The sequence below is a fragment of the Ascaphus truei genome, unplaced genomic scaffold, assembly GCF_040206685.1.
Source record: "Ascaphus truei isolate aAscTru1 unplaced genomic scaffold, aAscTru1.hap1 HAP1_SCAFFOLD_726, whole genome shotgun sequence".
Taxonomy (NCBI): Eukaryota; Metazoa; Chordata; class Amphibia; order Anura; family Ascaphidae; genus Ascaphus; species Ascaphus truei.
In genome coordinates, this window is record NW_027457060.1 from 101292 (window position 1) to 119060 (window position 17769).

The 17769-nt window shown below is 44.4% G+C and overlaps 1 protein-coding gene across 1 annotated transcript; it reads left to right on the plus strand.

Annotated features, from left to right (window-relative positions):
• The first annotated feature begins 11498 nt into the window (after nucleotides 1-11498).
• LOC142486075 (maximins 4/H3 type 4-like) lies at nucleotides 11499-13049 on the plus strand. The gene is made up of 3 exons (XM_075584735.1): nucleotides 11499-11565; nucleotides 12025-12115; nucleotides 12426-13049. Exons 2-3 carry the CDS (start codon nucleotides 12042-12044, stop codon nucleotides 12784-12786), a joined length of 435 nt encoding a protein of 144 aa, XP_075440850.1. The 5' UTR covers nucleotides 11499-11565; nucleotides 12025-12041; the 3' UTR covers nucleotides 12787-13049.
• Nucleotides 13050-17769: the final 4720 nt, after the last annotated feature.

The window sequence follows — 17769 nt, forward strand, 5'->3', positions numbered from 1 at the left end:
GCAGCCAGTGGTTGTGGGTACGAAGCTGGCGTGCTCCGGTACCTCCACTGCAGTCGCGCTCTTCTCCGCCAAGGGTTCACTTAGCTCCTTAGCTGACTCTGTAGGCTGGGGTACAATAGGCATCAAGAAAATTGCACCGCAGCAATCACATTTAGGTTCCCACGCCAGTGCTCCCCTAGAACAGTCACAGGTGGGGCTAAAGCACTGTGTACACGGCTCCCCATCTACCTCGGTGATCCTGAAGTCTAGTGGCACTTGGGACATAACGGCTCCCTCGTCATAGGCTTCTTGCAAGCAGGGGCACAGTAGCATAAGGAGATCTATTCCTGGCGCTCGCCAGGGCACATACACATTAGGGTGTATCCCCTGACAGTCTATCTCATCCTCATGCATCATCTCATCCTCATGCATCATCTCATCCTCAGAGATCAGAGTGTCTATCACAGCGTCCACGTATGGTTGAAGATAACCGTGCTTGCTCCCCCTGGTGGAATCTAAAGGAAGGGCACCTTTTACAAGGAATTGTTTTTCGCTCTGCACCGAGTCACTCACAGCACAGGGGAGGGGCTCTGATTTTCGCGCCAAACCCGGACAGAATGTTGCGACATCTTTCTGTGCAGGCTTGCAGTCAGCAGCACGTGCGCTCTCCTGATTTGGCGGGAGACGCCATTTTGCTGGGTCGGCATAGACTAGGGGGTACCCTTCTGAGGGGCCCCCGGGCATGAACAGTGCGGACGGTGCCTCTGCCAGGCATATATCCTCAGTGTGAGTTACAACAAAAAGTATGGTTTTCCATGTGGACGTGGGATCTTGTTCCTCCTCTAAGACACATGCCCACGGCCACCCAGGAATTTTACACATACCCTCCCGGACCTTCATTGCGGGTATACTAGCGGGTATGCCCCCTACCGCCACTACCTGGCCAGGCTCCATATACTGCCTCAACGCCCAGGCAAGGACCTCGTCTCCGGACTTTACAAACATAGCGACAAAAATAGGAACGGGACAATTTAGAAAAAAATGGACAGGGCACCCCAGGGGTATCTCAGCAGCGCCTCCAAATGTAACGGGTATTCCACCCCACCCAATCTCATATGTAGTGTGGGTGAGTAGAACATGTATTGTTACCGGTGTGGTGCGTATACCTGCAGGCTCACAGGCAGTCTGAGCCTCCGCTAATGAGAGCCTGGGGTGAATCCTCTGGAACGGATCTTCGTTCAGCGCCTCCACCTATGTAGGATTCTATGGACGTGTAGAATGACCCTAACATAGGAACCCACTCAGAAACCACATACACAGTATTATGGATAACAGGTTTACTGAATGAACAATGACAACACCTTACTTCAAAACACTATATCAATAACAGTGCATCAATACAACTGTGTACCATCCCCCACCCACATGTCCATCATCACATTCCCCTCAGTCTCTTGAGTGTCCATAGCAATAAAGACCAGTGTGAGTGTGAGGGATAGCGCTTCCCTGTGTTGGGGCCCGGTGGTGCACTTAATATATATAATACCTCCCTGACCAGTCCTGGTCAGGAAAATCCTTGGAGCTCTGCAACACCGCACAGTGATCCCACGGCGTGCTGCACTGCTCTCTGCAGGAGTGGGTGCACCTCTGCATCCACAAGAAAGGAATCTCCAGCCGGAGTGCTTCTTTAACACAGTCTCTGAACACGCGATCAGACAGCAACCCTCTTGCTGCTCTAACTATGGTGAAGGATTCCCTGTCCTAAGGCCAACCCTATACCATACAGCTTCCTCTGGTGTCATAGGGGACTAACTGGGCCCTGGGGTGTACCTCTACCCTAGTCCCTAATCCTCCCTATAACTAGCTACCTGCACTACGCACAGCCACTTACTTGGTCCGTGCAGCAACCGTGCTGCACAAACACAGTGCCTGCCTGTCAGACCTCACAGCACTAATAGCTGTGACTCTGACAAGACAGCACTCACACTAAGGGCAGATTCCCTAACTGGGGCCGTCCCTTATCAGTTACCCACTAACCTGGTGGGGAGTTGGGGCCTACCTGGAGGGTGAGGGTACCTATCTGGATGCAGGAGTTGCACTCACTCCCTGCATCCTTCCTTCCCCTTCTGCTCCGCTGCTCCAACTGACGTGACTCATGCAAAACCCGGGAAAATGTATCTCTTTCCTCCAGGGCAGTCCTGCAGCCCTATTGGCTCCTATCAAGCACCTGGTGCCTGCCTCGCTATGCCTCATGGGAATTGTAGTCCCGAGGCCCCTACAATAACATTGAGGCCGCGTGCGTGCCTTCCCTCTGCCTACACAAACCTGTAATGGCCGCCGCAACCTCTCACTAACTTCCCCTACTCTCGCGCGACTCTCCTGCGCCTTCCCTGCCCTCACGCAACTGTTCCCTGGCGCTAGGGTTCTCCCTGCGCATGCGCGACTATTTCGGGCCGCCGGGGACTCACTGCGCATGCGCGAGTTGAAGCGCAATGGCGGCGCCCTATCCGCCCGGCTCCGGGAGCGCCGGGAGCCCTGAGATGCGCGTGCGGCCTTGGCAACCGGCCGCATGCATCCCCGGCAACCCCCGAGCCGGGACCTGACCGCCCTCTCCCCTGCCACTGCCGAACGGAGCCGCCATTGGACGCGGCGGCCCCCGCGATCGGCAGTCAGGTGAGGGGGGTGCGGTAGCGCTGGGGAGACCTGGCTACATATATTATCTATTATTTATTCGATTACCACATGTATTACTACTGTGAAGCGCTATGTACATTAATGGCGCTATATAAATAAAGACATACAATACAATACAAAGTTAAATCACTGTACATTCCATTCTCTGTACTACATGTTGAGTATTTTTGGTCCTCTACCACCACCTTGTGGTGAATCTGAGAAATGGCGGTTTAGCCAGGAATCTCTCATGGAGAGAGAACTAGAAAAGAAAATATATAAATCCCAGATGTCTATATGTTTTAGAAGTAACTAAATTTTATGTTAGACCTAAGTATTCTCCTGTTGTATTCCAGGGGGAGCATGGAGGAAAATAGAACAGAAAAAAACAATCTAAGTGTAAACAGTATTTAAAGTGCAAAATTCAATATCTTGTCTTGGCTCGTATGTTGTACCTACTTACAAGATGTAAGTTGTTTTCAAGCGTTTTAGACACACAATGGTCTCTGCTATGGATGTTGTTCTCCACTTAATGAAGCGGTCTCCAATAGTCAGCTCAGCAACCCAGTGCATGTAAAGAAAAATGATACCATAGTGCAGACCAGTATAATGATAAAACTAAACTTTATATATTTAAAATTGAACACTTACAATAAAAATGAATATATTAAGCATTGTTCACAATATTAGTGAGGAGAGAAGAGTGTGTTAGCTTCCGGCTCACCCGCCTCTTCCAATGGGACCCGGTACAGATAGCCTCTTTCCGCGACTCCACGTCTTAGGCGGTGTACTGTGTGATTTGGGCTGTATTCTCACGTGGGCTGTTTGAACTCCCCTTCAGCTATTCAAGCCTGGAGCTGCCTCTCGGGTGGGTAATCTCGCCTCTCTCACCGCCGGAACGTCACTTCCGCTTAGTTCCGTCGCGTCACTTCCGGGTGCGGCTGGTAGAATTTCTAAATGGCAATCACGCCTCTCTCCTCTCTCCCGTCTGGACGGCTCCCACTCTTTACATACAATACAATACAATACAAAGTTAAATCACTGTACATTCCATTCTCTGTTCTACATGTTGAGTATTTTTGGTCCTCTACCACCACCTTGTGGTGAATCTGAGAAATGGCGGTTTAGCCAGGAATCTCTCATGGAGAGAGAACTAGAAAAGAAAATATATAAATCCCAGATGTCTATATGTTTTAGAAGTAACTAAATTTTATGTTAGACCTAAGTATTCTATCACCTGTTTACAATATCATGTTTTATATAGCTCCGATTGGTTTTGTTGATACTTGCGGGGGGGCTCCATGTACTCCCTAATGGTTACTGTGGCGACTCATGGAGAAGTCTCCAGAGGGCACTATGCCCAACTCTCCCACCCTTAGCGTGGTGGGGGCCACTATGTTGGGGCACGTTTGTAGCCCAATTTTCCTTTTCTGTTTCCTTTCTTCTATTCTCTCCCCTCTCCCCCCCTCCCCCCGTTGCCTACCCTTCCTCTCCCTCCCCCATTTCCCTCCAGTACCAGTCAACTAGGGTCGCGGAGAATCAAAGGAGCAGACATGTACTACACACAAAGATTACATATAGGAAAGTACACAATGGACTACAAAGCAGCATGCATTGGCTTAAGACAAAATGTGGCACTGTGTGCTCATTTGCATGTCATTTCCCAGAATCCCTTGCTGCAGTGGAAGTGCTGTGTGCTGGGTGATAATGGTGAAAGGCGGGGTTGCAGACCTGTCTAAGACATGCAAATGAGGATACAGTAATATTTACAGTTGCTATATATATATATTTTTTTTTATATATAGGCAATACGATACCGTATGATGACAAATATCAGAGACAGCACTCCAAATGGTTGTCAAAAGAATATATTTATTAACAAGACATAATTCCAATGTTTCGGTCCGCGTGCGGGACCTTTATCAAGGTGATGTGATTCTTTATTATATGCTATATATATATGCAAAAAAACAAATAATAGTGGCGCCTATCGGACCCCTAGTGACTCAATAATTGTATTGAATTTGGAATATAGACCATATGTGTAGGAGTCAATATGTGTTATAAAAAAAAAATATATATATATATATATATATATATATATATATATATATATATATAAAGCAATTTATACAATAAACATGAAAAATAATAGGATAAAACAACACAATACAAATAATAATCCAGTCCCACACTGTCCTTCAGAGTCTTTTGCAGCCTGTGTCAGGGGACCACCAATCCCTTAATGGTACAGTATCTATGGGAAAAGCAAAAAAACAACAGGCGCACTCATAGTGTAGTAGGTATCAAAATATTTATGGACTGGTAAAAATATATAAATTGCACACTCACAAACATCTCAGAATTAAAAGCATGTATGAGACTATGCTCAATCGCTAACCAGGAAGACTATGAGGTCCCAGCAGTGTATAAGGTAATCCTCCAGGGGCTTCACCACGTGTAGGAGTGACCGGTGCCTGTGCAGATGGCTTCCGTGTACCGGATGCTGAGTGCACTTTCCCGCTTTCAATGAGGTCCCTGCAGCATGACAGGTGTTAGAACGGGGGACTCCACTATGCATAGCATGAGCCGGTACCTGAGTAGGTGAACTCCGTGTACTGAGTGCTCCATGCACCTCCCTGCTCACGTGTCTCTGCTCCCCAGGATCTCGCATGAACTGCAGTGTCTCTGGGATGTTCCTGAATGGATCGTCACTCCACCCAGTGGTGACTCGATGAATTGTTGGCAAAAATTATAACTATACTAATGCTACAACTCTGTAAGCTTGGTCGTGCAAAAATAAAACATATAATATTTAGGGGTACTAGCACATGTACTCCAAAACACACCCTACGCGTTTCGTCCTTAAGACTTCATCAAGGGATGTCATGTGTTGTTGTTCATCTGAGGTTGTACAGTATTTACCTCATTTTAAGACCTGCTAAGGAACAGATGATTGTTATTATGTCCTGATATGTAAAACCATGGAATTCAAAGAGGGTGTACTTTCTTTTTCACATGAAGAAGCCCCTCACCCCTCAAATACATAGAAAAGAAGCCTCCAACCTCCTAAATACATAGACAAGAAGTACCACACTCTCCAAATACATAGAAAAGCCCCCACCCCCAAAGATATAGAAAATCCCCCCCCAAATGCATATATAAAATAAAAACACCCCCTAAAGCATATAAAAATATGCTCCCAAAAACATATGTAACGGTGTTTCTCCCCCCACCCCCCAATCACAGATAGGGGCCATTACAGGGTGTATGTGGTGCCTACCTGCTGGCAACAAGAGGGCTGAGTCGTCCGCGATGACTTTGGGACACAGGAACAGGATTATGGGGTCCATACCCCACATAATACTCAACAGTGCAGCGCCTCCATCTGCCGCAGGCTCCAGGAATATGGAGGCAATCTCCCACGGTAGAACTTGTACCTCTCCCCCCAGTTAGATTACACACCAGGCTGCAGGTATATTGCAAACAGGAACGGTTTATTACTACAGTCTTTGCAGTAACACACTACGCAGCAGTCATCTGCCGGATACAGTCTCTTTACTCTCAGATATCACAGGAGATGGTCCCTGGACCAACCCCACAAGCCAAGGGCACCCGCAGCAATCTTAGCTCTTCCCCACCTCCCTAGCGGAGGCAGAGGTATTGGTTCACACTCATTCCTCCCTGCAGGGAATAGCACATGGGTAGGCCTCAATCTTAGGCTCCCAGTCGTGTGACCTGCCTTCCTCAGGGGGAAGGAACAACCTCCTAATTTAGGGTGGTCCTGCCCTTATGTACAGAAGGTGGGCAACCCGTTGTCCCAGCTACAACAGGATGTGCAACCCTCTGCTGTCACTCAAATGCAGTACCAAAGGTGAAGGGGAAAACCCAATACCAACTACTGGCAAGCCTGTTAATTCATGGGGTTTACTGCCAGCCCATTGGGTAGAATAGTAGCCAGGGGATACCTTGCTACACTCTCCCTTTGGTGGATTCCCAATGACCCCGCTTTGATCCTACAATTTCGGATACCATCTCTAATTATACTTGAACAACAAAATAACATTTCACACGAACACTCATAACTATGCAGAATATATATTTAAATGGGAAAAACAGCACATGTCATGTATTCACTAACACATACTGCACCGACACACTTTATTCGAGCAAATACCTGGTATGTACCTGGCAGATACCTGGAATGCGCCACTCCTCACCTCTGACAAGCCCCGTTGCATTTGCCTTCCCAGCCTGGGTTCATGCCTGGCTGACGGGCGGCTGATCTGTTAAATGATAATGATTAGGATTTAATAGGCTGCAATGCTTCGCGTGTCTACCAGATGGCATAAATTCCTGAATTGTAATGCAGTATATATATATATACTGTGCAGTATTGCAGCCAGAGGGAATAAAATGCTTCAATCCCTGCTTGGAAAATAACTCAATGCACTCGGGCAGAAAACAGTCACAAACCTCAATACACCCGAGTATACCCGAATTCGTGGGACTAGCCAAGCTCGAATAAAGTGTGTCGCCAGTGTATATAACGGCTGTAAATGTTAACGTAGGTTCCTCCAAGATGGAGAACCTTTCCTCCCAAATACACAGACAAGAAGCCCGTACTCCCAAATGCATATTAAAAAAAACACCCTCCAAAAACATATGCAAAAAAACCCCACCCCCAAATGCATATAAACCACCTCCACCACCAAATCCATATAAAATAAGTCCCTCACCACCCAAATTCATAGAAAAGAAGCCTCCTACCCCCAAATACGTAGAAAGAAGCCTCCTACCCCGTACATACATAGAAAAGAAGCCCCCCATCCCCAAATACATAGAAACGTCACCTACCCCCTAAATACATAGAAAAGAAGCCCACCCCCCCAAATAAATATAAAGGCCCTGACCCCCCAAAATACATAGAAAAGAACCCCCCAACACATATGCATATAACCACCTCCATCCCCCAAATACATAGAAAAGAAGCCCACAACCCCAAATACATAGAAAAGAACCACTCACCCCCTAAATACATAGAAAAGAAGCCCCCCATCCCCAAATTCATAGAGAAGTCACCTACCCCCCACATACATAGAAAAGAAGCCCCCACGACCCAAATAAATATAAAAGCCCTCACCCCACAAATACTATATATAGAAAAAGAAGCCCCCCCCACCACTATATGCATATAAACCACCCCCACCCCCAAATACATAGAAAAGAAGCCTCCCACCCCCCAAATACATAGAAAAGAAGCCTCCCACCCCCCAAATCAATAGAAAAGAAGCCTCCCACCCCCCAAATGCATATATGAAATAAAATCATCCCTATATAAAGAAAACCATGCTCTCAAATACATATACAAAAAACACACCCCAAATGCATATAAACTGCCCCCAACCCCAAAAACATGTAAAAGAAGCCCCCAATTGCCAAATCAGAAAAGAAGCCCCTAACCGCCAAATACATAGAAAAGAAGCCCCCAACCCCAAAAACATGTAAAAGAAGCCTCCAATTGCCAAATACATAGAAAAGAAGCCCCCAACTGCCAAATACATAGAAAAGAAGCCCCCAACTGCCAAATACAAAGAAAAGAAGCCCCCAACCGCCAGATACATAGAAAAGAAGCCCCCAACTGCCAAATACATAGAAAAGAAGCCCCCAACTGCCAAATACAGTACATAGAAAAGAAGCCCCCAATCGCCAAATACAAAGAAAAGAAGCCCCCAACTGCCAAATACATAGAAAAGAAGCCCCCAACTGCCAAATACATAGAAAAAAGCCCCCAACCGCCAAATACATAGAAAAGAAGCCCCCAACTGCCAAATACATAGAAAAGAAGCCCCCAACTGCCAAATACATAGAAAAGAAGCCCCCAACCGCCAAATACATAGAAAAGAAGCGCCCAACTGCCAAATACAAAGAAAAGAAGCCCCCAACTGCCAAATACATAGAAAAGAAGCCCCCAACCGCCAAATACATAGAAAAGAAGCCCCCAACTGCCAAATACATAGAAAAGAAGCCCCCAACCGCCAAATACATAGAAAAGAAGCCCCCAACTTCCAAATACATAGAAAAGAAGCCCCCAACTGCCAAATACATAGAAAAGAAGTGCCCAACCGCCAAATACAAAGAAAAGAAGCCCCCAACTGCCAAATACATAGAAAAGAAGATTCACCCACAAAATACATTGAAAAGAAGTATCCCACCCATTAAATACATAGAAAAGCCCCCCATCCCCAAATACTGTAGTGCCGACGAGTATTCTAAAACAAATCTGGGGCAATCACCAACAAGACCCAAGTACATACTGGGTACATGCTGGGTACATGCTGCAACATTTCAGTGACATTTCTGCAGACAGACTAATGGCCCATCGGATTAACAGCGGGGGTACCTGGCAATCCCATTCAAACTAAATGGGACTGCCAGGGACCCCTGCTGTGTTAATCCTTTGGGCCATTAGTCTCTGCAGAAATGTCACTGAAATGTTGCAGCATGTACCCAGCATGTACCTGAGTCATGTTGATAATAGCTCCAGATTTTCCAAGGCAAGTTTAAAGCAAGTTTTAGAATACTCGTCGGCGCACATGTACATAGAAAATAAGTCCCCCCATCCCCAAATGCAAATATAAAATAAAAACACCCCCAAAAGCATATTAAAACTTGCTCCCAAATACATATTAAAAAAACACCCATCCAAATACATTTAAAGAACCCCACTATCCCCAAAAGACATTGAAAAGAAGCCCCCACCCCCAAATACATAGAAAAGGTCCCCCAGCCTCCAACTACACAGACAAGAAGCCCCCACCCCCAAATGCATATTATAAAAATACCCCCCCAAATACATATACAAAAACCCATCCCAAATGCATATAAACTACCTCCACCGCACTAACAAATATATAAGAAATCCCCCATCCCCCAAATACATAGTAAAGTCACCTATCCCCAAAATACATAGGAAAGAAGCCCAGAAGCCCAGACCCCCAAATAAATATAATATCCCCCACCTCCCAAAAACACAGAAAAGAAGCCGCTCACTCCCAAAATACATAGAAAAGAAGTCTCCAACCCCCTAAATACATAGAAAAGAAGTACCCCATCCACCAAATACATAGGAAAGCCCCCACCCCAAAGGTATAGAAAAGTCCCCACCCCAAATGCATTTTTTTAAATTAAAGCACCCCCTAAAGCATATAAAAATATTCTCCCAAATACATATAAAACCCCCAATACATTTATAGAACCACACTAACCACCAAATACACAGACAAGAAGCCCCCGCCCCAAATGCATATTATTGTAAATAAACAACCCCCAAATACATATACAAAAAACCCACCCCAAATGCATATAAACCACCTCCATCTCCCAAATCCATATAAAAGAAGTACTTCACCCCCCAAATACATAGAAAAGAAGCTTCCACCCCCAAATAAATATAAAAACCCTCATCCCCCAAATACATAGAAAAGAAGCCCACCACCCCCATATGCATATTAACCGCCTCCACCCCCAAATACATAGAAAAGAAGCCTCTCTCTCCTCCCAAATACATATATGACATAAAATCATCCCCAAATGCATATAAACCCCCCCAAATACATATACAAAAATACACCACCCAAATGCATAAAACTGCCCCCAACCCCCAAAACATATAAAAGAAGCCCCCAAACCTCCAAATATATAGAAATGGAGTACCCCACCCACCAAATACATAGATAAAACCCCCACCCCAAAATACATAGAACAGAAACCCCCACCCCCAAATGCATATATAAAATAAAAACACCCCCAAAAGCATATAAAAAACATGCTTCCAAATACATATTAAAAAAACACACCCAAATACATTAAAGAATCCCACTACTCCCAAATACATAGAAAATAAGCCCCCATTTCCAAATACATAGAAAAATGTCCCCCAGCCCCCAACTACACGGACAAGAACCCCCAAACCCCAATGCATATTAAAAAAACACACCCCAAAATACATATACAAAAAACCCACCCCCAAATGCATATAAACCACCTCCACCCCACAAATACATATAAAAGAAGCCCCTCACCCCCCAAATACATAGAAAAGTCACATACCCAACCAAAATACTTAAGAAATAGGCCCCCATCCCCCAAATAAATATAAAATCCCCCTAACCACCCAAATACATAGAAAAGAAATCCCCCAACCCCAAATGCATATAAACCACCCCCACCCCCCAAATACATAGAAAAGAAGCCTCTCACCCCCCAAATGCATATATAAAATAAAATCACCCACAAACACATTAAATAAAAACATGCTCCCAAATACATATACGCAAAACCCACCCCCCAAATGCATATAAACTCCCCCCACCTCACAAATACATATAAAAGAAACCCCCCACTCCAAATACAAAGAAAAGAAGGCCCCCGCCCCCAAATACATAGAAAACACAATAATTATAGACGTCGTGGAAGAGAAACAGTTGAAAAAAATTAATTGAATCATTTGATTTATTTTTAATGACATTTAATTATGTAATTGACCAACTCTAATTAAAACAAATACATTATCAATCTATGTGCTAATTATATTTTGAAGAAAGGACACAAGACGGTTTGAATCAAATTAAAAAACATAGTGATCTCTATCTTCAACCAGCACATCTGTAATAATAAGACACTCACAAGGCCAGAAATTAATTGAATTAATATCTACAGTTGAAGGCCAATTACATTTTCTAAATCAAACAACAGAAAATTAAATCAGATACTTTTTCACTCTGTTTGTTCATTATATTCTGAAATAATCTTTCCAAATTCTGTATTTATAGCAGGAAACCTATACAGGTATACAGGAGAACCAGTAGCGAGATTCTTAAGCGCCCTGAATCATCTGAAATACCACGTACTGTAAGTATTAATCACATGAAATATATATGCTATTGATTGTGAATTGTTTCCACATTAGGTCAAATGTATTCCATGTATACTTAAATGGTAAAATTGTGTATGACTATGCTCTAAGGCTGTTCAAAACTCTACCAAGCTGAATACATTGCTGATTTTGCTATAGGTAGACACAATAAATTAACACTACTCGCTACATTAATTAAAGTCTCCCAGTTGCCAAATGTGGTCAATATGGATGATAAAAAAGAACCAAAAAATGAATTTCAAAGAGAGCAATGGGAATGTGTTCTAGCAGTGACTATACTGTATGAGAATACGGTACACAGTAATATAGAGTATTTAGTGGGTAAAAGATTTGTGTATGTCTTTATGTCAGTATGTGTACTGTACTCTAGAAACTGAAATATCATATAAATTAGTAAAAACGATCACATAATATGATTATTATTTTTTTAACAGATTTCAAGAACCAAAAGATGTTTCTAAAGGCTCTAGCTTTACTGGCTTTTGTATCTATTGCCTGCCTTGTACCACTTGGAGAAGCTAAAAAGTAAGACTTTTTTTCTCAGAAATATAAGTGCTAATTCCTTCTTCTAGTTATTCTAGTTTTGTTTTAGAGTGTATATATTGTTGTATGGACGTGTTGAATTGATTTCATTAAATAGGCTACACTGTGAAGTGCTTGCAATATAATAGTTTCCCAAATGCAACCTGTTAACACAAGCCAATATATATTTGTCATATATGTGGGTTAATTTACTTATATGTTCTCAGAACGTCCTCACAATGCATGGAATACATGTAACATGTCACCAAGTGATAATGCATTTTCTGACTAACTTTTCTCTCTTCATCTTTAGTGAAGTTGAAAAACAGAATCAGTTAAAGAGGATGGTAGATTTACTTCATGGAATACAAGATCTCAGTGAAAGAGATCTCTCTGAGGAAGCCTATATGAGGGAAATCAGAGGTTTCAGAGATGTTCTCAAAGGTGCTGCAAAACAATTTGTTAAAACTGTAGCTGGTCATATAGCCAATATAAAGAGATCAACTGAAGAAGAGAAAGCGATAAAGAGGGTTGAAAATGTACTGCGTGATCTAGAATCTATGGATCTCTCACAACATGCATCTCAAATGCAAATCAGAGGAATCAAGGACTGGATAAAGGGTGCTGCTAAGAAACTAATTAAAACAGTGGCCTCACACATTGCTAATCAGTAAGAGAGAGTTTGAGATCAGAGATATGCAATAAAAAAGCCTTACATATTGAGCTCTTAAACAGGCTTCTCTCCATCCTGGTCCAAGTTAGACAGTTTATATGATGAGAGCAGTGTAGCAAAATCAGTGCATCTCACCTTTCTCAGAATCCACATTATGATGTAATTTATTGCTTGTGAATCTTTTTGGAAATGGCTGGCTTTTATTTAGCTTTTCAAGAATTATCTTGAATTAGTAATATTGTCAAGTCCAAAAATTATACAGCTAGCAGTGAACTATTTTCATGTATGTATGATTCCAGAGCAATAAAAACTAAATGCAATAAATCACCTGTGCTTGTGTTGTTTTTTTTTAACATGAATAAATAACAAGAAAGCGTTGCATGTTTCTTCCCTGTTTCTTGATTACAGTAAACGTATGCTGAAAATTACTTGCATATAGTTTATTATATACTAAAGCAGTAAAATTCCGGCCATTCTTAAAATCCCTGCTTTCTGATTGGTTAGAATTCTGGGCATTATTCATTCAGTAATGCCCGGAATATTTGGGAACTTGCCAATTTACCTTTCAGAGATGCAGAGAGAGCGCGCTGAGAAAAAAACGTCAATATTTAAACTTCAACAAAAGACAGAGGTGCCCAATGCTACATCTAATTGACAAAACATATATGGTAATAAGTATAAAGTTTAAATACTTCAATGATCAGATAAGAACAAGAATTTGGTACTCTCTCAAATTGGAGGGTCTTATGGGGATTCTAAGAGACTCCTGTTCAAAGTTTCAAAAGGTATGGCCACCGTGGCTGATCTATTAATCTCTTAACACGCAGGATCACCCACCCATAGATCAGTCCAATATCCTCCAATGAGAATCCATGTGCTATCCAGGTTACCCGATGGGTAAGCCGTCCCCTCCCGCCAATAGTAGCAATAAAGACTATTTTTACAGTGGGCATGTATAATGTATTTCTATATATGTGAAGTATGATTGTCAGGATTGGCAGGAATGTTGCACCATTCCTTTCCCCCCCTCTCACCCATTACCCCTCCTTTTTATTTCTGTACCCCTTCTCCTCCACCCCCACAACTTCTGGAAAAAAAACTAATAAAAACTTAAGTTGAAAAAAAAAATACTTCAATAATAATAATAATTACTTGGTTATTTAGTTAAACCCTTAGGCCAAAGCGTCGTAAGCCTGCATGCCAAACGTCAAAGTATACATTTACCACGCTCAGGAGCACTCTTTTTTTACATAAGTATATATTCATGATGTGGTGGGTGTAGGAGTTTGAGCTAGCTGGGAATGTGTGCTAATCAATATTTAAACTTAACTGTAAATACCTCTCCTGGTCCAAGCCACTGACAGCACCTCCGTTCCTCTCCTCTCACAGCACAGCAGCATAACCAGTCTCTCACACAGCTGCTAGTGCTGCCAGAAGCTGGCGAGTCCCAATTGGTAATTTTGTTACTTGTAACAAAGTAATATTTCTCACCACTTCAATAGCTTGTGCTAAGGTAATTTCTATTTGTTTTTTATTTAGTTGTAGTTAATATCACAGTCCCCACACTCTCCCCTTTCTTTCTCACATCTCCCCTCCACCCACCTCCATCCCTCTTCTTCCCCTCCATTCCCCTCCATTATCCCCCTCACCCCTTTTCGCCCCACACCTCTCTCTCTTCCCCACAACCTCACATCTCTCTCTTCACCCCCCCTCACACCTCTCTCCCCCCTCATCTCTCTCACTCCCCCCTCACCTACCTCTCACTCCCCTCACCTCTCTCTCCCCCTCACCTCTCTCTTCCCTCCCTCACTTCTCTTCCTCCCCTCACCTCTCTCCACCCCCTCACCTCTCTCCCCCTCCTTCATGTCTCTCTTCCCCCTCCTTCACCTCTCTCTCTCCCCCCTACACCTCTCTCCCTCCTAAACCTCTCTCCCCCCCGTAAACCTCTCCCCCCCTAAATCTCTACACCCCAATTCAGCCTTCTCTCTCCCCCCTCACCCCTCTCATCTGCTACTTTACTTCTTTCTCCTACACAGGTGCATCAGCTAGTTCGGATTTATATATGAGACCCTAGTTAGGACAGATTGCAGTCATCTCAGTATTAGAGTAATACTGTACCTCTAGGACAGAACAGCGACACAACCTACAAGTTATTGTACAACTTTAAGTTACGAAATGTCTATCACTACCACCGTTCATTTCAATCTTTTTGGAAACTAAACAATAAAGGATTGGCTACAAAATGGAGAGAAAAAAAATAATAAATATATTACAGTTATCTCATTTAAAAATAAGAAAACATTGATTAAAAAAAAAGAAAAGACATTCCTATAGATGAATTAAATCTAGATCAAATAGAAAAGGACAAACATGAAAAAAACACCCTAATTCAAACAAAATGGGCCATAAAACTTTTTACAAATTGGCTTGCAGAAAACAATAAAGATATTGATTTTGAAGAATTTAAACCCACACAACTTAATGGAAACTTATCATTAAGGCAATTTTATGCTAGCGTAAGAAAAGAAACTGGAAATCAATAAATTATACAAAGCTATGTATCCTTACGTGCATCTATTAACCATCATATAAATAGCCCACCATATTTAAGAAAAATAAATATAATGAATGATTCAGAGATTATTTCATCCAACAATATGTTTGTATCAGTTTAAAAAAAGTATTGCTATTTGATGGTATTCTAAAGTCCAAATGATGTGTATTTGTGTATCGATTCTAAGACCCACCTTGATTTAATAAAAAAAAAATTGGGGGGGGGGGAAACCCCTCTATATTAAATAGGAAGGGGAGAGAGAGAGATGGGGGGGAGAGAGAGAGAGGGAGGGGGGGGAGAGAGAGTGGGAAGGTAGGGGGGGGGGAGAGAGAGAGGGAAGGAGCGAGAGAGAGGGAAGGAAGGGAGAGAGAGAGGGAAGGGGGGAGAGAGAGAGAGGGAAGGGGGGAAGAGAGAAAGAGGGAAGGGGAGAGAGAGAGAGGGGGAATGGGGAGAGAGAGAGGGAAGGGGCAGAGAGAGAGAGGAAGGAGGCAGAGAGAGAGAGGGAAGGGCAGAGAGAGAGAGGGTAGGGGCAGAGAGAGAAGGAAGGGGGGAGAGATAGGGAAGGGGGGGAGGGAGGGATGGGGGAGAGAGAGGGATGGGGGGAGAGAGAGGGATGGGGAGAGAGAGAGAGAGAGAGGGGGAGGGGGGGAGAGAGAGGGAAGGGGAGAGAGAGGGAAGGGGGGAGAAGGATAGGAGGGAAGGGGGGGAAGGATAGGAGGGAAGGGGGGGGGCGAAGGATAGGAGGGAAGGGGGAAGAAGGATAGTAGGGAAGGGGGGAGAAGGATAGAATGGAAGGGGGGGTTAGGGATAGGAGGGAAGGGGAAGAGGGATAGGAGGGAAGGACACACAGAGATAGACAGACACACACACACACACACACAAACACACAGAGATACAAACACACACACAGAGATACAAACACACACACACCGAGATACAAACACACACACACACAGATACACACAGAGAGAGATAAACGCACAGAGATACAAACACACACACAGTGATACACATACACACACACACACACACACACACACACACACACACACACACACACACACACACACACACACACACACACACACACACACACACACACACACACACACACACACACACACACACACACACACACACACACACACACACACACAGAAACACACACGCACATACACACAGAGAGAGATACACACACATACACACACAGAGAGATACACACACACATACACACATACACACACACACAGATACACACAGATACACAGACAAACACACAGAGAGAATCACACAGAGATTTGACAGGGGGGCAATGTGAAGACAGACCCGGGCCGTTCGGCATCTCAACTCTCTTCTCCTCATGGAGGAGGAGGGGGAGGAGGGCCGTGATCGCTCTGCACGGAGGGGAGGGGGGGGGGGGGGCGTGATCGCTCTGCACGGAGGGGAGGGGGCAGGGGGGCATGATCGCAGCTATGCTGTAGACCCGGCCGGAATCTCCAGCATCTCTCTCTGCACGAGGGGGAGGAGGGGGGCCGTGATCGCAGACATTTTTGCAGCACACAGAAATCCGGCCGCATCTCCAGCAGCGCCTCCTGGCTGTTATTTTGTTGTTGTTTTTTTCAGTACATCGATTGTAAGACCCAGTCTTATTTCAGCCACGCGAAAAAGGGGAAAAACCTGCGTCTTACAATCGAGGAAATACGGTATATATATATATATATATATATATATATATATAAATATACAGTGTTCGACAATTAATTATAACTACACGCCCGTTGCGAGTGGATTTAGGCCGCTGGCGAGCCGTTGTTGCGGCTCTATGAATTCCCCTGCTCGCGCCAATTTTTTTTAAAATAAATAATCCCCCTACCTGATTGTGTTAACGTGGGGAAGAGGGCCGGCAGGCAGCGCTGGGTTAGCCCCTTCCCCCGATCTCCTCCCCCTCCTGCCCCTGGTCTCCTCCCCCTCTCTGCCCCCGATCCACGCTTGCTGCCCTGTGGTGTCCGCCACCTTATATGCACAGAGGTACCGGTAAGTACTCTCTCATGCCTCCCCCCATGTCTCTCATACACTCATGCCTCCCCTCCATATCTTTCATACCCTCTTGCCTCGCCCCTTGTCTCTGGTGTGTTACCTTATATTTAGCCCCTGTGGCGGCTGCTAGCACCTCTCACCGTGGCTGCATCCACAGGGAGGAGGAGGGGGGGAGAGAGACTGTTCCCTTGGTGCTCCCTTGACTCCCACCGCTCCCTTGCCTCCTGCTGCTTGGCACTCCCTTGCCTCCCATGGGCACACCACCTGGGATGCGGGAGATGGGTACGGGAGTGGGGGGGGGGTGGTTGTGTTGAGCGGCTGTGCACGTGGGTGCCATGACTCAATTTCCTTCCATGCCTCCCTGACATGAGGCGAATCCCCCCCTGCCATGCG